This window comes from Fusarium oxysporum, chromosome 14, assembly GCF_000149955.1.
Source record: "Fusarium oxysporum f. sp. lycopersici 4287 chromosome 14, whole genome shotgun sequence".
NCBI lineage: Eukaryota > Fungi > Ascomycota > Sordariomycetes > Hypocreales > Nectriaceae > Fusarium > Fusarium oxysporum.
In genome coordinates, this window is record NC_030999.1 from 1,136,504 (window position 1) to 1,153,563 (window position 17,060).

At 47.9% G+C, this 17,060-nt stretch overlaps 4 protein-coding genes across 5 annotated transcripts; 3 read left to right on the top strand and 1 right to left on the bottom strand.

The window, feature by feature from the left end:
* Positions 1-7,264: 7,264 nt before the first annotated feature.
* On the top strand, positions 7,265-7,931 carry FOXG_17267 (uncharacterized protein; the record flags this gene model as incomplete). The annotated part of the gene is made up of 2 exons (XM_018397284.1): positions 7,265-7,811; positions 7,879-7,931. The coding sequence occupies 2 exons, from the start codon at positions 7,265-7,267 to the stop codon at positions 7,929-7,931; spliced, it is 600 nt and encodes a 199-aa protein (XP_018258068.1).
* A 441-nt stretch (positions 7,932-8,372) lies between these two features.
* FOXG_22723 (uncharacterized protein) lies at positions 8,373-9,497 on the bottom strand. Of its 2 annotated transcripts, none has more exons than XM_018403135.1 (2): positions 9,328-9,497; positions 8,373-9,187 (listed from the first exon to the last, which is right to left on the bottom strand). In XM_018403135.1, exon 2 carries the CDS (start codon positions 9,171-9,173, stop codon positions 8,520-8,522), a length of 654 nt encoding a protein of 217 aa, XP_018258070.1. In that variant the 5' UTR covers positions 9,174-9,187; positions 9,328-9,497; the 3' UTR covers positions 8,373-8,519. The 2 variants fall into 2 exon arrangements, with proteins under 2 accessions (XP_018258070.1, XP_018258069.1); XM_018403134.1 differs by having other exon boundaries at positions 8,373-9,191; positions 9,328-9,481.
* Positions 9,498-10,693: 1,196 nt separating this feature from the next.
* Positions 10,694-11,431, top strand: FOXG_17268 (uncharacterized protein; the record flags this gene model as incomplete). The annotated part of the gene is made up of 1 exon (XM_018397285.1): positions 10,694-11,431. The coding sequence occupies one exon, from the start codon at positions 10,694-10,696 to the stop codon at positions 11,096-11,098; it is 405 nt and encodes a 134-aa protein (XP_018258071.1). The 3' UTR covers positions 11,099-11,431.
* Positions 11,432-12,171: 740 nt separating this feature from the next.
* Positions 12,172-13,817, top strand: FOXG_17269 (uncharacterized protein; the record flags this gene model as incomplete). The annotated part of the gene is made up of 2 exons (XM_018397286.1): positions 12,172-13,269; positions 13,392-13,817. 2 exons carry the CDS (start codon positions 12,172-12,174, stop codon positions 13,815-13,817), a joined length of 1,524 nt encoding a protein of 507 aa, XP_018258072.1.
* Positions 13,818-17,060: the final 3,243 nt, after the last annotated feature.

Here is a 17,060-nt window from a genome sequence, read left to right on the forward strand (position 1 = left end):
ACTGTGTATTGCTCTGAGCCAATGCTCCCTTTGCGGACCTTGAAGCGCTTCAGTCATTGTTTTGGGCTCAGTGATCACCTCTTTTCGGAGATCGGGCAGCTTAGCTGATGTCATGGATGTTGTCGTCTGTCCATGCTGAGGATTATGCACCTCAGCATGCTGAAGATTGTTCACTTCAGACCTTTGTGGCCTTGGAGTCTTTGTCTGCTCCGTGACGGACTGTGGCCGGCTTGAGATGGGAGCTCCGTTCTTGCGGATTTCCGGCTCAACATCATGCTCAGTTTCGGTCAGGAGTTCTGTCTCCCCAACCTTTTCGTAGAATTGTACATTTGCAGAACGGACGATCTGATGTCCCTTCCTGCGAGAGGGCACCCAGCAGGTGTAGATCTGTGAACCTTCCATGCATAGGTAGATTCCAGCCTCTCCTCTTGGGCCAAACTTGTGTGATCTCAATCTTCGTTCCTGCGGTATGTGTATCGTGACTTGTGAGCCGCAGATTCGTTCTCCGGACAGATCCGGCTTGTTGTCTTGTCCGGGGAAGGCCTCGTTGAGAAAGCTTTCCATGGGAGTGAGGCCATCAATTGCCCTGGTGGCTGTCACGTTTGTCTTGCGCACCATATCTTCCAGGACCAATGGCCAGAGCTCTATCGGGATTCTTTCCGATTCCATGGTTGCTCTGACTTTGTCAAAGATGATGCGGTTAGAGCGCTCAGCAACTCCGTTAAATTCAGGAGTATATGGTGTCGTCTTGATGATCTTGACGCCGTGAGTGTACTCGAGGTTTTTGAGAGACGCACCATAGAGCTCAGAGCCGCCATCCATTTGGATTGCGTACACTCGGATGCCATACTGAGTTCGTATCTTGGAGATGAGCTGGCCTAGAAGTTCCGAAGCCATCCCCTTCCTCGTGAACGTGTAGGCCCATCTCATTCTATGCCTGTCATCTGTGGCAATCATTCCCCATCGTTCGCCTCTAATGCCCGGTGGATTGACTTTGAAGGTGTCAACATGAATGAACCCGGCCCTGGAGGCTCGTTTCCGTTTATTTCGCGGAGTCCATCGTAGGGCCTTTGCGATGTCGCAGGCGAGGCAGTAATTGAAAGGCTGATGGTCGTGGTGGCCGTCACAGTACATTCCTCTGGTCATTTTGGCAGTCTGTGACACCTGATATGCGTTAACATGGCCGAGTCTTCGGTGCCAAAGGTCGACATTCAGGCATTGGTTTGATGAAGCAGTGTGATGATTGCATGGTTCTGGCTGGAGTTCCGAGACGGCCTGGTTTGAAACAGTAGTCTTTCCGACCTCAGTGTTCACGTACAGACCGTCCCTTCCTATGCGGAGGAGACCAAAGACATCTCCTGTTGGGTCGTACATGTCGTTCCCGTCTATCCAGCCGCCGTTCTTGTATAGCCTGAGTCCTGACATGACATTTACCGGAAACTCAGGGATGAACAGCGTGTCTTTGAGGTTAATTGTGACCTGCTCACCCCATTTGTTTATGAAGCAAATTTTGACTGTCCCCTTACCGAATGGGTACACCTTCCCACCGCCCGTAACGAGGACCGTTCGGGTTGCAGGCTGCAGTTCTGTGAATAGGCTTTGGTCGTTGCAGATGTGGACTGATGAACCTGTGTCGAACAGCCATTCTGCGGTTGAAGAGATGTTATCAAGGGAGACTTTACACGTCTCTGTATTGTCCATAGGTAGCTCGTCTGAGACGCTGTCTTCAAGAATCAGAAAAGATCGCTCAACTGTCATGTGATTTGATTCCTTGATATGGAGATTCTTGGTGCTGTCGCGTTGAAGATCATGCTCCATGAGTTCCTTGGCGAGACGGACTGCCCAGTCGGGTCGCTTATCCTTATGGGCGAACCAACAATCATTTTCATGATGTCCTCTCTTCTTGCAGTTCGTGCAGGTATGTTCCTTGTTCTTGCCGACTCGATGATTGGTTTCCTGGCTAGACTTGTTCGCGGCTCGCTGGTTCTTTGAAGATCCTCTCCTCCGGCCACTTGCCTCTTGCTTTCTTGCGGCCGGGCCCTTCCTTCCAGTCTTTTTACTGTGAGCCCAGTACGTGGAGGCAGTACCATGACTGTCATCATCATCTGATGACCTGTTTTCATCAATGAGATCTTGCTGCATTGATCGTAGTGTTGGCGGATGCTCCGAGCGTAGGAGAGCGCGCTGTCTGGCAGTCCAGTCAGGGTACTCGTTCTCGCAGGCAGTCAGATAAACAACCTTTTTGAGGGTATCTGAGATTGGTTCTTTCTGCTCGAGGAGAAGTTTGACGAGTCGTTCAAAGTCGACATTAAATTGTGGAATTGTCTCGTAAGAGCTTGTTTTGATCCGGATGAACTGGTAAAGTGTTGTCTGCAGAAGAACTGGGCCCGTGCCAATACAATAGGCCTGGAGAAGGTTGAACATCTCCTGGGGATTCTCAATCCCGACTAGTTGACTGAGTGCTTCTCCAGTGCAGTTACCTCGGATGGAGACGGCAGCTTTTGCCGCCCTGATCTTTTGATCCATAGTCTGCTGTTCCTCGGGAGGGTAATCACCAAAGACAGCATCTTCGAGGACATGTTGTCAAGCTTTGCTGCCTCGACGAGGATATTTTTGCTCCCAATTGGAGGGGCCGCCTAGCTTGAGCTCTTGCGGAAGGAAAAGAGTATTCTTTTCAGAGATGACCGTGGTACTGTCATACATTGAGGATGGTGTGTGGTCTTGACCTGAAGCACCAGGTTGCGACGATTCGGATGCAGGCGATACTCTGATTGTGTTGCGAGTTCGCATGGTGGAAGGTGGGGCTCGTCGTGACGTCATCTTGAGTTGAAGTTAAAGTTTGGTTCTTTGATTCAGAAGAGAAACCCGGTGTTTGCTAACCCGGGCTCATAACCTGTTGTTTATATTGCGCAGTAGTGCTGGGTGAAAATGTATTTTTATGAAACTTGGTTGTTCATTATTGAGCTGAGAGTTATTCTCGGGTTTATATCTCTAGATGATTGTATCTAGGACTTTGAACTTTAAATCTAGGACTTTCAGACTAACAGTCTGAATCCTGAAGGGAAGGGGATTCCCGGATTTTCCAACAACAACAGATTCTCTGCAAAATTAAGTTTAGCACCAGAAAAGAAGTCTGGCCGGGGGAACATTGGCGTATCTTTCTGTAACACCTAAAGGACGATTAGCCTCAGAGTTACTTCTCTGTAAAAATTAACATCAGTAAGCAATGATTGATATTTGTATGTTGGATGAGACACAGGAAGGGAGATGATGGAAGAGACAGAAATGCAGCGCTATGATATGTGAAGAGATATGAAAGTAAGGCATCACCTTACTTGATCATATTGTTTAGAGGCCTTTATCCCACAAAACCGCCAGACCTCTTCCCAAAATTCTGGGATATTCTCTATGGACCATCGATGAAGCCCCGGGTAGTCGTCAAAGTTGAGATTGTAAGTCGCCTTGACCTGCTGGAGAAATTTATACATTGGAGTCAATTTGGGACTCTGGTGACGCCAAAGCTGGGCCGGAAATTGACATTTAGCATCCATTCTTTCCATCTCTGAAGCAAGTGAATTAATAAATAATTAAAGTCTATATCAACAAGCAATAGGCAGGGGCGAAAGAGAAAGAGATGTAGCTATCTTCGCTGGCCGCTGGCTGGATTAAATAGAAATATTAAAAGGTAAGTATTTATAGTATAATTAAGATTATTTATATCCGTTAATGCTTAGGTAACTAAGGACATAAGCAAACTGATATGATAAAATAGAAAGATTATTTGTATAATAAGCAAGCGGGTCACTATACCACGCGGCAAAAGATTACAAGTCCTTTATAGTTTAAAACTATCTCAAGGATATATAACCTCATTAGAATAATAGCCCTAGCTATAGTAAAATCTACTATATATACCATATTAAGGTATAGAGATAATAATATTATAAAAGATTTACCTTTGTTTAATAGTTATTTAGTATTTTTATGTTCCCTATATGTTACTTATTTAGGATACCATTATATATATAATACTTAATTAAAATTAATTAAGTTACTTATTAAAGCTTTTTTTAATATATTTCTATATATATGAAGAATCCTTTATAGAAATGCAGATATAATATGCAGATATGAATAAGCTCTTAGATCTCCTCACTTAATATATTTGTAGAGCTGTGAAGAAAACTTAATACTTGTACTGTTTCGTGTATATACATTGGTGTGTTACCATGCAGTACCCACCTACCGGTAATACCCACCAACCGGTAAGCAAAAAAAATATTTCCCCATACAAAATACAATTTTTCAACCAGATGTAGGAAATCCAACACAAATAACAAGAGTGAAATAACATTCGAATTTCGTTTTAGAATTAAGTGGATTTTAGTATTTTCGCGGTATTCTAACTTCACGCCCTGCCCGCGTGCGTACCACAGTTAATTCTTCCTCCTCCGAATTTGACCTCTCATCTTCTTCCATCCCTCCTACCTCGATCACATCCTCAACAGCATCTGCCCTTTCAATTGCTTCGTTTGGCTCAGAAATAGCGTCACCAGCCACTAGAGCTTCGGCCAATGTCATGAACCTTTTGTTAGGATTCGGTATCGCCTTCCTCTTCTTGCCTCTGCTCAACCGGCCAACTTCCTCCTCCAGACTGGCTATTCTGGTGCTGAGAGAGGCGATCTTTGACTCTTGAGCTTCAAACCCTCTCGATATCACAGAATAGCGCCTTCTTATTGATGGGCTCTTGTTCTTCCCCAGATCTCTGATGTGGCGGCTGGTCGTTGGCGTATGATCAGAGTCGACTTGCCCGTCTCTGTGGCCGTCTGACCCGGGCGTCGTTTCTTTCTTGTCCGGCTGAATCTCAGGATGCAGGAGCGCTTTCCGTCGTGAAATCGGCCAGTTTCCAGTCACTCTCCAGCCTGAGAGGATGTTTTTCTTCGTCATACCCACTGCTCTGGCTTTGGCATAGGCCTTGATGAAGTTGACCTTGTCCACTGGCGCAGAATCGGTCAGGCTGGTGAGTTTCTGCAGTTCTTTTCGATAGGCAGCCTTGGATGCATTGAAGACACCATTGTCCAGTGGCTGCAGACCATGAGAGCAATGTGCAGGCAAGTAACAGCAATATACGTTGTTCAAAAAACACGTAGCCATCCACTCATCCTGGATTTAGGGTCAGTGCCGTCAGCGGTATTTCCGATCTAGAACAGGTAGACACCCACAGATACATGGCTTCCATGGCCATCTAATATGATGAGCCTTGCATCAAACTCATCTGCTGGTTGTGTTTGAGGCAGATAGACCTCCTTGAGCCACTCGACTGCGATATGGTTGTCCGTCCAGCCGTTGTCGGACGTGATATAATACCAGTCGGCGATTTTCCTGAACTCGTCCCTAAACCACTGCTGCTGAAGCTCTTTGCCTTTAAAGATAATCCCAGGCTTCAGAAGACGGCCATCTGCGGTGACGGCTTCGATAAAGGTAGTCCAAGTGCGGGACTGCGAGCCCTTAAGGAAGGCCTTCCTCCAAGGATCGCTACTGCCAATAACCAAGGAATCCAAGCCTATATTTTTCAGTGGATTAGTGAGATTTGTAGCAAGAGTGATCCATACTTACCAAAACCAGCCATGATACCGCCCTCGTCAACATTAACCGTGTTCTCCGGCTTGATCCAGCCATATTCGCTCTCCCGGATACCAAAGTACCAATTGACGGCCATTGGGGTAAAGGAATTGAACCTTGCAGCTTCATGGCGTTTTTCCACCTTCGTCTCGATATCGGGATGGCGTTTGATGAACCTGGCTAGCCAGTGTACACCGATATGCCTTTCCCGGCCTTGCTGTCTCAAGAGGGCAGCGACGGTGGCGCGAACTTGATTGTGGGAAGGAGCATAGCCCAAGTCCTCTTGTCGAAGTATCCAGGTGACTAATCTGGACTCCTGCGACGTGGGTAAAAGCTGAGCAGGTTGGGTGATCTCGGATCTTGACGGTAGGCCTCTTAACCTGTCGGAGAGAGTGGTTTGAGGCACGCCATTCTTCTGGGCAGCCTGGTTCTGGGAGAGGCCATTATCTGTGACATCCAGCATAGCCTGGATAATTTCATCCTCCGTATAAGATAATTGAGGCATGTTGGAGGCGATGAAGGAAAGATGGGAAAGAGAAAATTCTGAATGAAGCTTCAGGGAGGCTGGTTGACGAGGGGGCCATTTTGAGACATTTCACATTAGTGCCGTGCGACCATGCCGCATGCGTCACTGAAGAAGCAATGTTTAAATATTCAATTCCATGCAATGATTAAGACAACGCGCATGCTCTCATGAAAATATCTTTTCTTTTGACAAAGTACTGTGCAAATGAAACTAGGCATTTTGTATGGGGAAATATTTTTTTTGCTTACCGGTTGGTGGGTATTACCGGTAGGTGGGTACTGCATGGTAGCATGTAGGCGTGTTTGAATTCTGCCAAAAATATCTGTAAGGTCCCCTTCGGTTTATGTGAGTTGATAGACAACAACTTCATCTTCCTATACAGTACCACATCATGCTCTCCACGTTTGTTGTCATTGTTTCTCTTGTTGCTCAATACAGCTAGCTGACTATGCTGTTTTCAGTAATGAGTTTCGTTCTTAAGGAGCTAAGGGCAGTCACATATGTAGCAGTTGTCACCTTCCTGTCAGGTGATCACAGAGCCTCCATATATACAAGCAAATCCTGAGCTGTTAAGGATGCCATTTTTTGCCCGATTACTAGTTTCTTGGAACCGAGCTTTCGCCTTATGCCCCTATAACCATACAACACACGGTTGATGTCTTGGTTCCAAAATTTGTTATCATACTTTACCGTACCCCGCAGCAGCTGCTTACAATAAGCATAATCGTCGTAATATGCAATAGTCACGGTGAGTGCATTACGCGATAGATAGAGTAATCGCTTACTAACACGTAAGACTGATATTGGTGTTCATCAGAAGTAAACCGTAAGACTAAGAATGAGACAATCCAATGATTGTTCTACATATGCCATGAAGCTGACATGTATTAGAGATGATGACAAGAATCCCCCCAACTTTGAGATCAGATAGACATGCGGCTACCTTCTTAAGAAAGTCAAGAAGTATAGAATCACCATACTGAAGCTTAAAAAGTCTCCATTACTCAATCTCCAAGAGTCAATTTCTCCGCCGTCACCTGGACAGCTTTAAAGGTTGTATTTTTGCCAACACTTTCTCAAGCGACTTCAAACTTATTCATACCTCATACTTGTAAGATGCATCTTGCATATGTCAGCGATGAGTCCTTCCAAAACCTGGATCCCATAGAACAGGATATTGTGGACCGCATCCGCAAGCGTCGTGCTCCAGCACCCTTGCAACCTCTGGACCTAGCACTACTGCACTCCCCACCCGTAGCCGACGGATGGAATTCCTTCTTGGGCGCGATCCGAACCAAGACAATTATCGACGCTGGTCTTCGTGAGCTCATCATTTGCCGGGTTGCCGTGTGCAACGACGCTTGGTATGAGTGGGACGACCATGCACCTCTTGCAGTGCAGGCCGACGTGTCAGCTGGGGCACTCGATTTAATAAGGAAGAAGGATCTCGCAAGCGTGAGCAAAGATGACCTCAAACAAGCCGGCTTGGGGGATAAAGAACTGGTGGTTCTTAGGATTACAGACGATATGACGCATAGTTTGAAGTTGGGGGATGGTGTTTTGGGGGAGTTGAGAGCGTATTTCAGTGAAAGGGAGATTGTGGAGATTATTGCCACTATCAGTTGTTATAACTGTGTCAGTCGATTCCTAGTTGCGCTCAATGGTAAGTCTTTCGTTTCCTGATGTGGTAACCTCCTGCTATCATGACCTGGCGCTGATTCTAGAAATAGTAGGTGAAAAGAACGACACCGACACAGCCCTGGATCACACCGCACGTGCCTAAGAGTATTTCACTCAATCGTTTATGGTCCATCAAGCCAGGTCGAAGAGATCTTATTCGACTTATATGCCTAACGTCGTCAGGCCTACCTTGCTCGACCATCGCCCAGAAACATCGGTCCATCATGGAGCACATTTGTGAGCACTTTCATAAATCCTACCTTACCAACTAGCAATAAAAACCCTTCTACCCAACTAAGCCCTGCCCGCATCACTTATGCATAAGTAGCCGTGACGTTCCACTCGCTCAACACCATGCCCCGAATTTCGGCCAATATATATCCATCATATCGCAGTGCTTCCTCTAGGTTTCGAACCGGCAGTCATACTTGTTAGGGTCATCCACGGCTCCCTTGTTATCTCAGTCACACTGGCACACGATCCGAGACGCTCGCTGCTGAACATGATCGCCGCGACGAGCACATTCTCAGGATCGGACCCAACGCGCTGTTATTGGGCCACACAAGATATAGAAAGGAAAACAAGAAGAGAAGAGTAAAAGAGTCTGAAGTAAGTCGAGGTTGAGTGGTGACATTAACGGTTTATGGAATACTAGCCCTTGCCTCTAAATTTAGAGGCGCAAAATCCATTTTTAGCGATGATACAGATTAAAGTATTCCGTCGCGATATCCTTTCTTACTTCACCCATTCCACCCAAGAATTCCTCATTCTGACATGTATCGAAATTTTCGTCAAGTGCCAACTCCATAGGCCCTGTGCCAATATCGAGTCTCATACAGCTTATAGTGAAGAAGATGTATCGTAGCATTGCAGAGGGGCATAGTAAATTATTCTCCAGCTCGGATGCCAAGACCGGCTGTCCTTGGTACTCCGACCCTTGTAGCAGACGCGGCCACGACAGTGAGAAGTGGTCAAGAAACTCAACAATAGATACTATCATCGCGTCCTTCGGAAAGACATCCAGAATGGTCTGAGAGGGCCAGGGGAAGTTGGCAAACCAACGGAGATGTGCAAAGGTGAGATCGTCATTGTTTAAGATATTCTGCAACCCCTCGAAGGCAGAATCGATGGCATCCAGCGCCCCAACTGGTTCGAGAAGCCTATGAACGGTGGATCTGTCGATAGACCAGAGACAGCACAGTTGATGGATCGCCATGTAGAACAGATCGTGATTCCTACAAGCGGCCAGCAGAATCAGATAGCGACGCCCGGCCTGCCCTGTCATCAAGGAGTTCACTTCAAGCTGCGCCGCTTGACACAGGAGAGTCTGATGCCAACACTCCATCTGTTGACGAAGTTCTAACTGAGTCTCACGGTCAGCAATACGGACCTCTTTTCAACGGCTGGCTGAACCGGAGTTCCGACGGGGCACGCCTCATCTCCCAGAGCATCACGTGGATGTGCCAGTCATCCGGATGTTAGGATGAGGAACAGCTCACCTGAGCATAGTTACAGCCAGGCGCCAATGTTTCTTGGCTATGACTGTTACGAGTCGGCCCGACCATATCAGCATACAGGCTTGTCAACAAATAAATGAAATAAAATAAATCCAAATCAAATCGAGTCGAAATGAACTCAAATCAAGTCAAATTGCTGGAGCCAAATTTATTTGAATATCTGGATTCATTTGGATAGAAGCACTGACCAATCATTACTGGTACATACGATGGCTAAACTCAATAAATGCTGGCATTTGCCGTGAGGAGTCGGTCAAGCCGTGCCTCGGACCGACAGAAAGGACAGTATCTAGCTCTCGGCATAGCCGCGACACATCACCGGTATTTGACCCTGGCATTTAACCCCTGCAATCTGCGGTACGTGCTAAGTCAAGGTCTACAGTGGAGGGCAATACAGTGGGGAGCAAGAAGTTTAAATACCTTTTGATGTACTGGCACCCCCTGTCTAGCCTGTCTAAAGATTATTATATTTCTAATTCTGTTATGAGGTCTGGGAAGGCCAATCAGTATACTTTAAATCAGCGTGTAAAAGTTAATATGCACATGGTCATATATTTAAAGAAGCTAGCAGCTTAAAAGATACACGCCTGGTATTCAAACTTATTGCCCCCACTGTATGCCATCTCGTTTTCGGTATCGTTCGACGTTATCGTTTCTTATGCGTAAGCTTGAACCCAACAGTGACATGGTCCAGGAAAATATCACACATGCCGTCTTCTTCGCGGTAGCTTTGCGCAAATCTATGGAAGATGAAAGGTACTTCTCGTCGATCTCTGCCATGATTGTATGGTCCAGCTCAAGCGTTTCCTCAATGGTATTGAGACCTGATAGTGGAGGGACGGCCGAACCGATTAATAGGTACAACTCCCTACGCCGGCATCATCGTACCAGATTGCGTTAGTGGTTGTTGTACTGAATAGGGTACCCACCCCTGCCTTGACCACCCCCAGGTGCCGTATTTTTGTGGCGAAGTTGTGGGGAAGGTTGTCGTTCGTTGACTCTCGGTGATGGGTTCGACAGATTACCACAGAATGGAGCTAGTCTATGTGTACGTTCGAGCAGCCTTCTCCTGGAGATAATTGCCGAGCAAGTGGCATAATTTGTCGTTTGATCCGTGGTTGTCACCAGTGTAGAATCACACTTTATTCCAGATATTATAATCCTCCAACACGTGCTGAAGGAGCTTCCATTGTTCGGCACCACCGTGACTACCCTGCCTGTCAAGACCTGGCAACTCCGACAAAGCTAATAGTGCCTGCAGCGCTTTCTTTGCATCCGGATCTACAAATTTGACGCATATCCCAAGGAAGGCTTTGTGATTTGGAGCAGACCACACCTCAGCAAAGAGATGAAGTTTCCATGGTGTAGACTGCAATTTTCTCCGCAACATGTCTTTGTGCACACAAAAGGAATTGGAGACGAGCTTCTGTATGGAGCCGGGAGAAAGGCTGATGAGGTCATCTGCCGCAGGATTGACTGCAGAAATGAGCGCATGAAGCTCTGGCCAAGAACTGCAGTTGTAAGAGAGATTACGGACAGTCACGAGCTGAATAAGTGCCTCCAACGCTGCTTTGTGATTGATGGCATGTCTCAGAGTTTCTTCTCGTTTTGCCAGTTGCTTTGCAGCATGCACCTCGCCGGCCTTGGCGAAAGTATCCTGAATGAGACAGTCACGCCGTTTTTTAATCGGATGTTCATGGGCTTCCAGCTCAATGCCGTGTATCTTGAGCAGATGATTCCGAAAGGTCGTTGAAACGGTCGTGGAGTAAGTCGGACTTGCACAATGCATGCAGTAGTAAATCTTCTCAGTTTTGCGACCGCAACGAGATGGCTCCGAATTGAGGGGCTCACGGGCGTGTGCCCAGGTATTTGCGGTCGTTTTGCGCTTTCGTGCCACGCGCTCTTGGACATCGCCGCTTGCGAATCGAGGGTTCGTGCTGACGATTGAGGAAGAGCACAATTCGCTTGCGGACACTAGAACCCCCGCAGGGTCAGTGGAAGTGGACGTCATCAGCGAGGCCATACGCAGGCGGCAGCAACGTCCCTACACACAGTGATGTTGGAATTAAGGAAAGAGTGGAGAGCTGGAAAATCGTCCCTGAGCGGGATTACTACAAGGATCAAATTTTTCCGCCGTATTGCCATGCTTATGGAATACGACATCCGCGTATGGATAGAAAGCCTGCTCAGAGCGTCGTGAGCGAGTGTTGGAAAATCCGGAATCCCCCTTCCCTTCAGGATTCAAACCGTTAGTCTGAAAATCCTAGAAGAAATCATCTAGAGATATAAACCCGAGAAGAAGTCTCATCTCAATAATTTTTTTTTTTTTTAAAAAAAACTAAGTTTCATAAAATATTTTTTCACCTAGCACTACTGCGCAATATAAACAACAGCGAGCCCCGTGGTGCTTCTATCACGTAAGTTTGGATGTCCATTTTCAGGACATGGCTTTGGAATCTCACTGAGTCGATAGCGAGCCATCTTCCTAGAATACTTAGTTGCGGTTCCAGACATACATACATTCGAATGACGTGTCGTCAAGGTCAGACTCAAGCAGCTGTTGAAAAGACGGTGGGGCGGTGCGGGGATTTCCCAAATGGCCCATGACGCCATGGATAGCGTGGCACAGACCATCTGTCACAGGAGCCTCAGGAAACAACTGCGTTAGTAATCTAGCTGTATGCTTTAAGTGACCAAAAAAAACTTCAACAACAGCGAGAACGAAATTTTTGAAAACAACAGCTATTTACAGCGCCGCAACACCGCTCCGAAAGGTGAATTGGATAGCCCAGTGTCGGTCGCATTGCCCAGTGCGACTCAGGCATCATGGCGACCCCGTGGCCCCAGGACGAAATCTGGCCCACTGATTACCGAGAGCACGCCACAAATTTGAGCAAATATCTCCAAAAAGCACTGTCAGCCATCGACAACGGCGATGGTCTACCCGTTGCATCCCGTGGAGTTCGAGTTGCCCTCATTGGGGCTCTCACCCTCATCGTCAAAATGCAGAGCACGCCCGATCTTGGTCACGTCTACGAAGCAGTGAAAATCGGCCAAGTCGAAACAAAAGCCGCAGCCGAAAGCCTGGCGCATCACGTCAACAGCCTCAAAAATGAGCTCAACGAAACAAACACCAAAGCTCAACAAACCATGGAAGTAGTTCAACGTAATTCAGAAATTGCGATGGACGCAAAAACGGCCGCGAAAGAAGCCACGGAAATCGGTAAAGCAACAATGAAAATGATCAGAGACATGAAGCTCGTAAGCCAGCAAAACCAAGCTAGCATCACGCCCACTTACGCCAACGTGCTGGCGAGGGGAGGGCTGGCGACAAGCATACATAACCCACAGAACCAGAAAGCATCACCTGTCCAGACCGTACGCGAGATCATCATCAACATCAGAGACCCTGTCACTATAGCCAACATCAGAGCGATGAGTCCCCGTAGCCTCAAGTCACATGTAGACCTCGCAATCGCACAAAGCAGCAACGAACACATAGAGAAGATCAAAGTAGTATCCTCCAATCAGCTCAGGAGCGGTGACTTGAGCATCAAGACGGCCACCTCATCGGACATGGTAGCGCTTAGACAGTTTGCAGAAGACTGGGAACAAAGGATCGGAAACGGTGCCACTGTACGCATTCCGACGTATGGTGTCTTGGTACATGGTGTACGCACTAGTTCGATGGATATGGATAACTTCGAACTCATTAGAGATGGGTTATTGCAGGATAATAAGCCTTTCATACCAACTGCGGAGATCAAGTACATAGGCTGGCTGACGAGATCTTCGTCCTCTAAATCAGCATCTTCGGTCGTGGTCGAGTTCACACGACCGGAAGATGCGAATAAAGTTATTGATGAGGGCCTCATCTGGCAAGGCGAGGTGTTCCAATGCGAACTCTATGACAGACAGTGCCGCGTGAGACAATGCTTCCAGTGTCACAAATATGGCCACATAGGAACCCAGTGCAAGGCAACAATAACATGCGGCTACTGCGCGCAAGAGCATCCTACCCGGGATTGCCCAACCAAGAGCGATAGGGACGCACCACGGAAATGAAGCAGGAGGTCAATAAGGCCAAAGCGGCCTCTAAACTGCGGCCCAGATATCATCTAGAGCTAGAAAGCTTCGTCACCAGGATATCTACCGGAACCAGAACGCGGGAGCGGCAAAACAACACCAACACAATCACCAGGACAGGACGACCTATCTTGGAATCAGGCCGACCCCAGGACGCCAGTTCGACCCGGAGCAGGTCGCCTACCAAGAGGCTACAGAAAAGAGCGAACCCTGGCAGTGACCAGGTGGCGTCAGATAATCCCGATAACGAGATCGTCGTAAACATGGGGAGCCAGCGGCCAAGACGAACGGCAGCCGCTTCCAGGAGGGTCTTGGAAGCACTGGAGGTCAACAGACAAACCACACAGCATGGTCAACAGATGGAAATCGACGACCAAGAATGTTAACACAAAATACTCTTACAATACTACAGTACAACGTCAGAAAATCCAAAGACACAGTCATGGCCACGCTCTTACGAGATCCCGACATAGGACGATACGACATCCTCGCTATCCAGGAGCCTTGGAAGAACCCATTCGACACGACAACTCACCACCCAGCCAAGGATCAATTTCACCTATGCTACCCAGACAAAGACCAAACCTTTCCAGCCAGGGTCTGCTTTTTCATCAACAAGAGACTCGATCACTCCAGGTGGCACTTTGAAGAGGCAAACAGAGATCTCGGCTCACTAAACCTAAGACTCGGAACAGAAGAAGAGCAACGGATTATGGTACACAATGTCTACAACCCGACACAAACCGCAACCGAAAGAGGGAGCACGCTACCCCTTCTCGGCAAAGCACTGGAACAATCATCCCAACATGAACAGATCATCATTGGCGACTTCAATCTACACCACGAGCTGTGGGGAGGTGACCGGGTCCAGCGAGCGGACCCTAATGCTGCCGAGCTCATCACAATCATCGAAGATCACTGTCTCACGAGCAATCTTGTCCCAGGCACTATCACATATGAAGAGCGTGACGGAAGAACGACCATAGACCTATGCCTCACGACGGCGGGCCTGGTGGGCAGACTGATTCAGTGCGAAATCGAAACAAACATGGACCACGACTCTGACCACCTACCTATCGTCACCTCACTAGACCTGAACATTGTCAAAATGATGGCCAAGCCCCGGCGAAATTGGAAAGCCTTAGATGAAAAGACATTCACTCGCGTGCTGCAGCGGGAGCTTCCGCCACAGCAAAGACCAAGAACGAAGACAGCTCTGGATAGACATGTGGAGGAAGTGATGGTAGCCTTAACGGTAGCTGTCGAGGAAGCAGTACCGACGACGATTCCATCCTCGAGATCGAAATCAGGATGGAATGAAGAATGCGCCAAAGTACTGGCACAATCAAAACGACTCCGTCGGCAACACAGCTTATACCATACCGAAGAGACATGGGAAGCATACCGAACGGCGAGAAATCACAAAGGTAGAACCATCAAGAAAGCGCTCAGACAGAACCATCGCGAGAGGATAGAAGAAGCTTCTCAATCCCCAACAAACCTCTGGCGGGTAGCAAAATGGGCCCGAAACAGACATAACCAAAGTCCGAATGTGACACCAGCACTGATTGATCCAGCCACAAAGCAACAAGCAAATACCCCAAACGAAAAAGCAGAGCTTCTCAGAAAGACCTTCTTTCCAGTGCCACCTGAAACCAATCTCGAAGACATAGAGAATGCCAACTACCCTGCTCCCATAACCATGCCACCGATAACTACGAGAGAGATAGAAGAAGCCATTGAAGAATCATCCCCATTCAAGGCTCCAGGACCAGACGGCATCGCGAATAAGGCACTCCATATCGCCTCTCCCTGGATCAAGCACCATCTCACCAAGATCTTCAATCAGTCCCTCGCCCTTGGCTACTATCCGGAACACTTTCGACAATCCACAACGGTGGTCCTCAGGAAGCCAGGGAAAGACAACTATACCGTGCCAAAGGCCTACAGGCCAATCGCTCTATTAAACACTACAGGAAAGATCATGGAAGCGGTGATAGCAAAGAGGCTGAGCTACATCGCCGAGACTCATGGCTTGCTGCCCGATACCCATATGGGTGGAAGAAAGCTGCGATCAACAGAACACGCCCTTCACCTCATCATCGACAAGATATATGACGCCTGGAACACTGGGCAAGGCAAGGTGGCAAGTCTACTGCTTCTGGATGTATCAGGGGCGTTTGACAACATTTCACATGCACGCCTATTGCACAATCTGCGGAAGAGAAGGATAGATGAAAGAACAGTCAAGTGGATCGGAAGTTTCCTGCGCCCGAGACTAACAAAGCTATCAATTGATGGCTTCACATCTGAACCCTACAGATTGGAGACAGGAGAGCCACAGGGATCGAATCTATCCCCGATCCTCTACCTCTTTTACAACGCGGATCTAATAGAAAAGTGCGGAGAATTAGAAGACACAATGACAACCGGCTTCATAGACGACGTGGCTATCCTGACCTGGGCAGACTCCACGAAAGAGACATGCAAAAAGCTACAAGAGGCACTCCACGTCGCAGAGAAGTGGGCGGCCACTCATGCATCTATCTTCGCGCCAGACAAGTTCCAGCTTACCCACTTCACGAGGACAAGAACAAGAATAGATGTAGAGGAACCCCTTCAGACAAGATGGGGCATGATCGAACCAAAGAAAACATGCAAGTACCTGGGCCTCATCATGGACTCCACCCTCACCTGGAAACAACACATAGACGAAGTACAACGCAAGGTCACCAAGACAGTCAACGCCCTAGGCAGCCTCGGCGGCTCAACTTGGGGTGTGACAATGCGAGAGATGCGCAAGATCTACAAAGGAGTGGCGGTGCCACAGATGATGTACGCCTGTTCTGCCTGGTCGAATGCAAACTGGAGGACCAGGGACAAACCATACACAGAGCGAACACTGAGCAAGCTTCAAAGCCTACAGGCAAGAGCCTCCAGGGTGATCAGCGGGGCATTCAAGGCAACGTCGATACCAGCCCTTGACATAGAAACATACCTTCTACCAGTTGAACAGCAGCTCTTCAAGCACAATGTCAACGCTCTTGGCAGGATCGGCCCGGCTGATCAACAACCCACAGAAGGGGAAGCCAGAAGAAACAAAAAGAAAAGCCCGAGAAGAGCTATCGAACGGTCTATCGCCGATCGCCAAGGGCCGAACATCCGGAGACAAGAGCGAATCGTCCCTTATATCGTCCCTCCATGGTGGCAGGGGCCACAGACGTTCATCGAAGCAAGCACAGAGGAAGCCCAAGCCAGACATGATCGAATCACACAAGACGAATCAGACGCCATACATATCTACACAGATGGGAGCGGCATCAACGGCGGCGTCGGTGCTGCCGCGGTCTGCACCACCACCCAAGAAACAAAGAGCGCATACATGGGAGACAGGCTTTCTAACCATACGCGTATGGTTTAGTTAAACCATATATTACTCATATATTGCCCATATGCCTATACCATACGGTCTGAGGCGTATGACCATATATGATCATACGCGGGATAAAGTTGCTCCGAGTCAAAAATAGTCAGGTAAGGAAATCGGCGGCAATAGAACACCTTGACCATTCTCCTGGTCCTGAATGGCCTCCCTTTCCAATAGATCCATAAGGTAGAAAGGATACTCG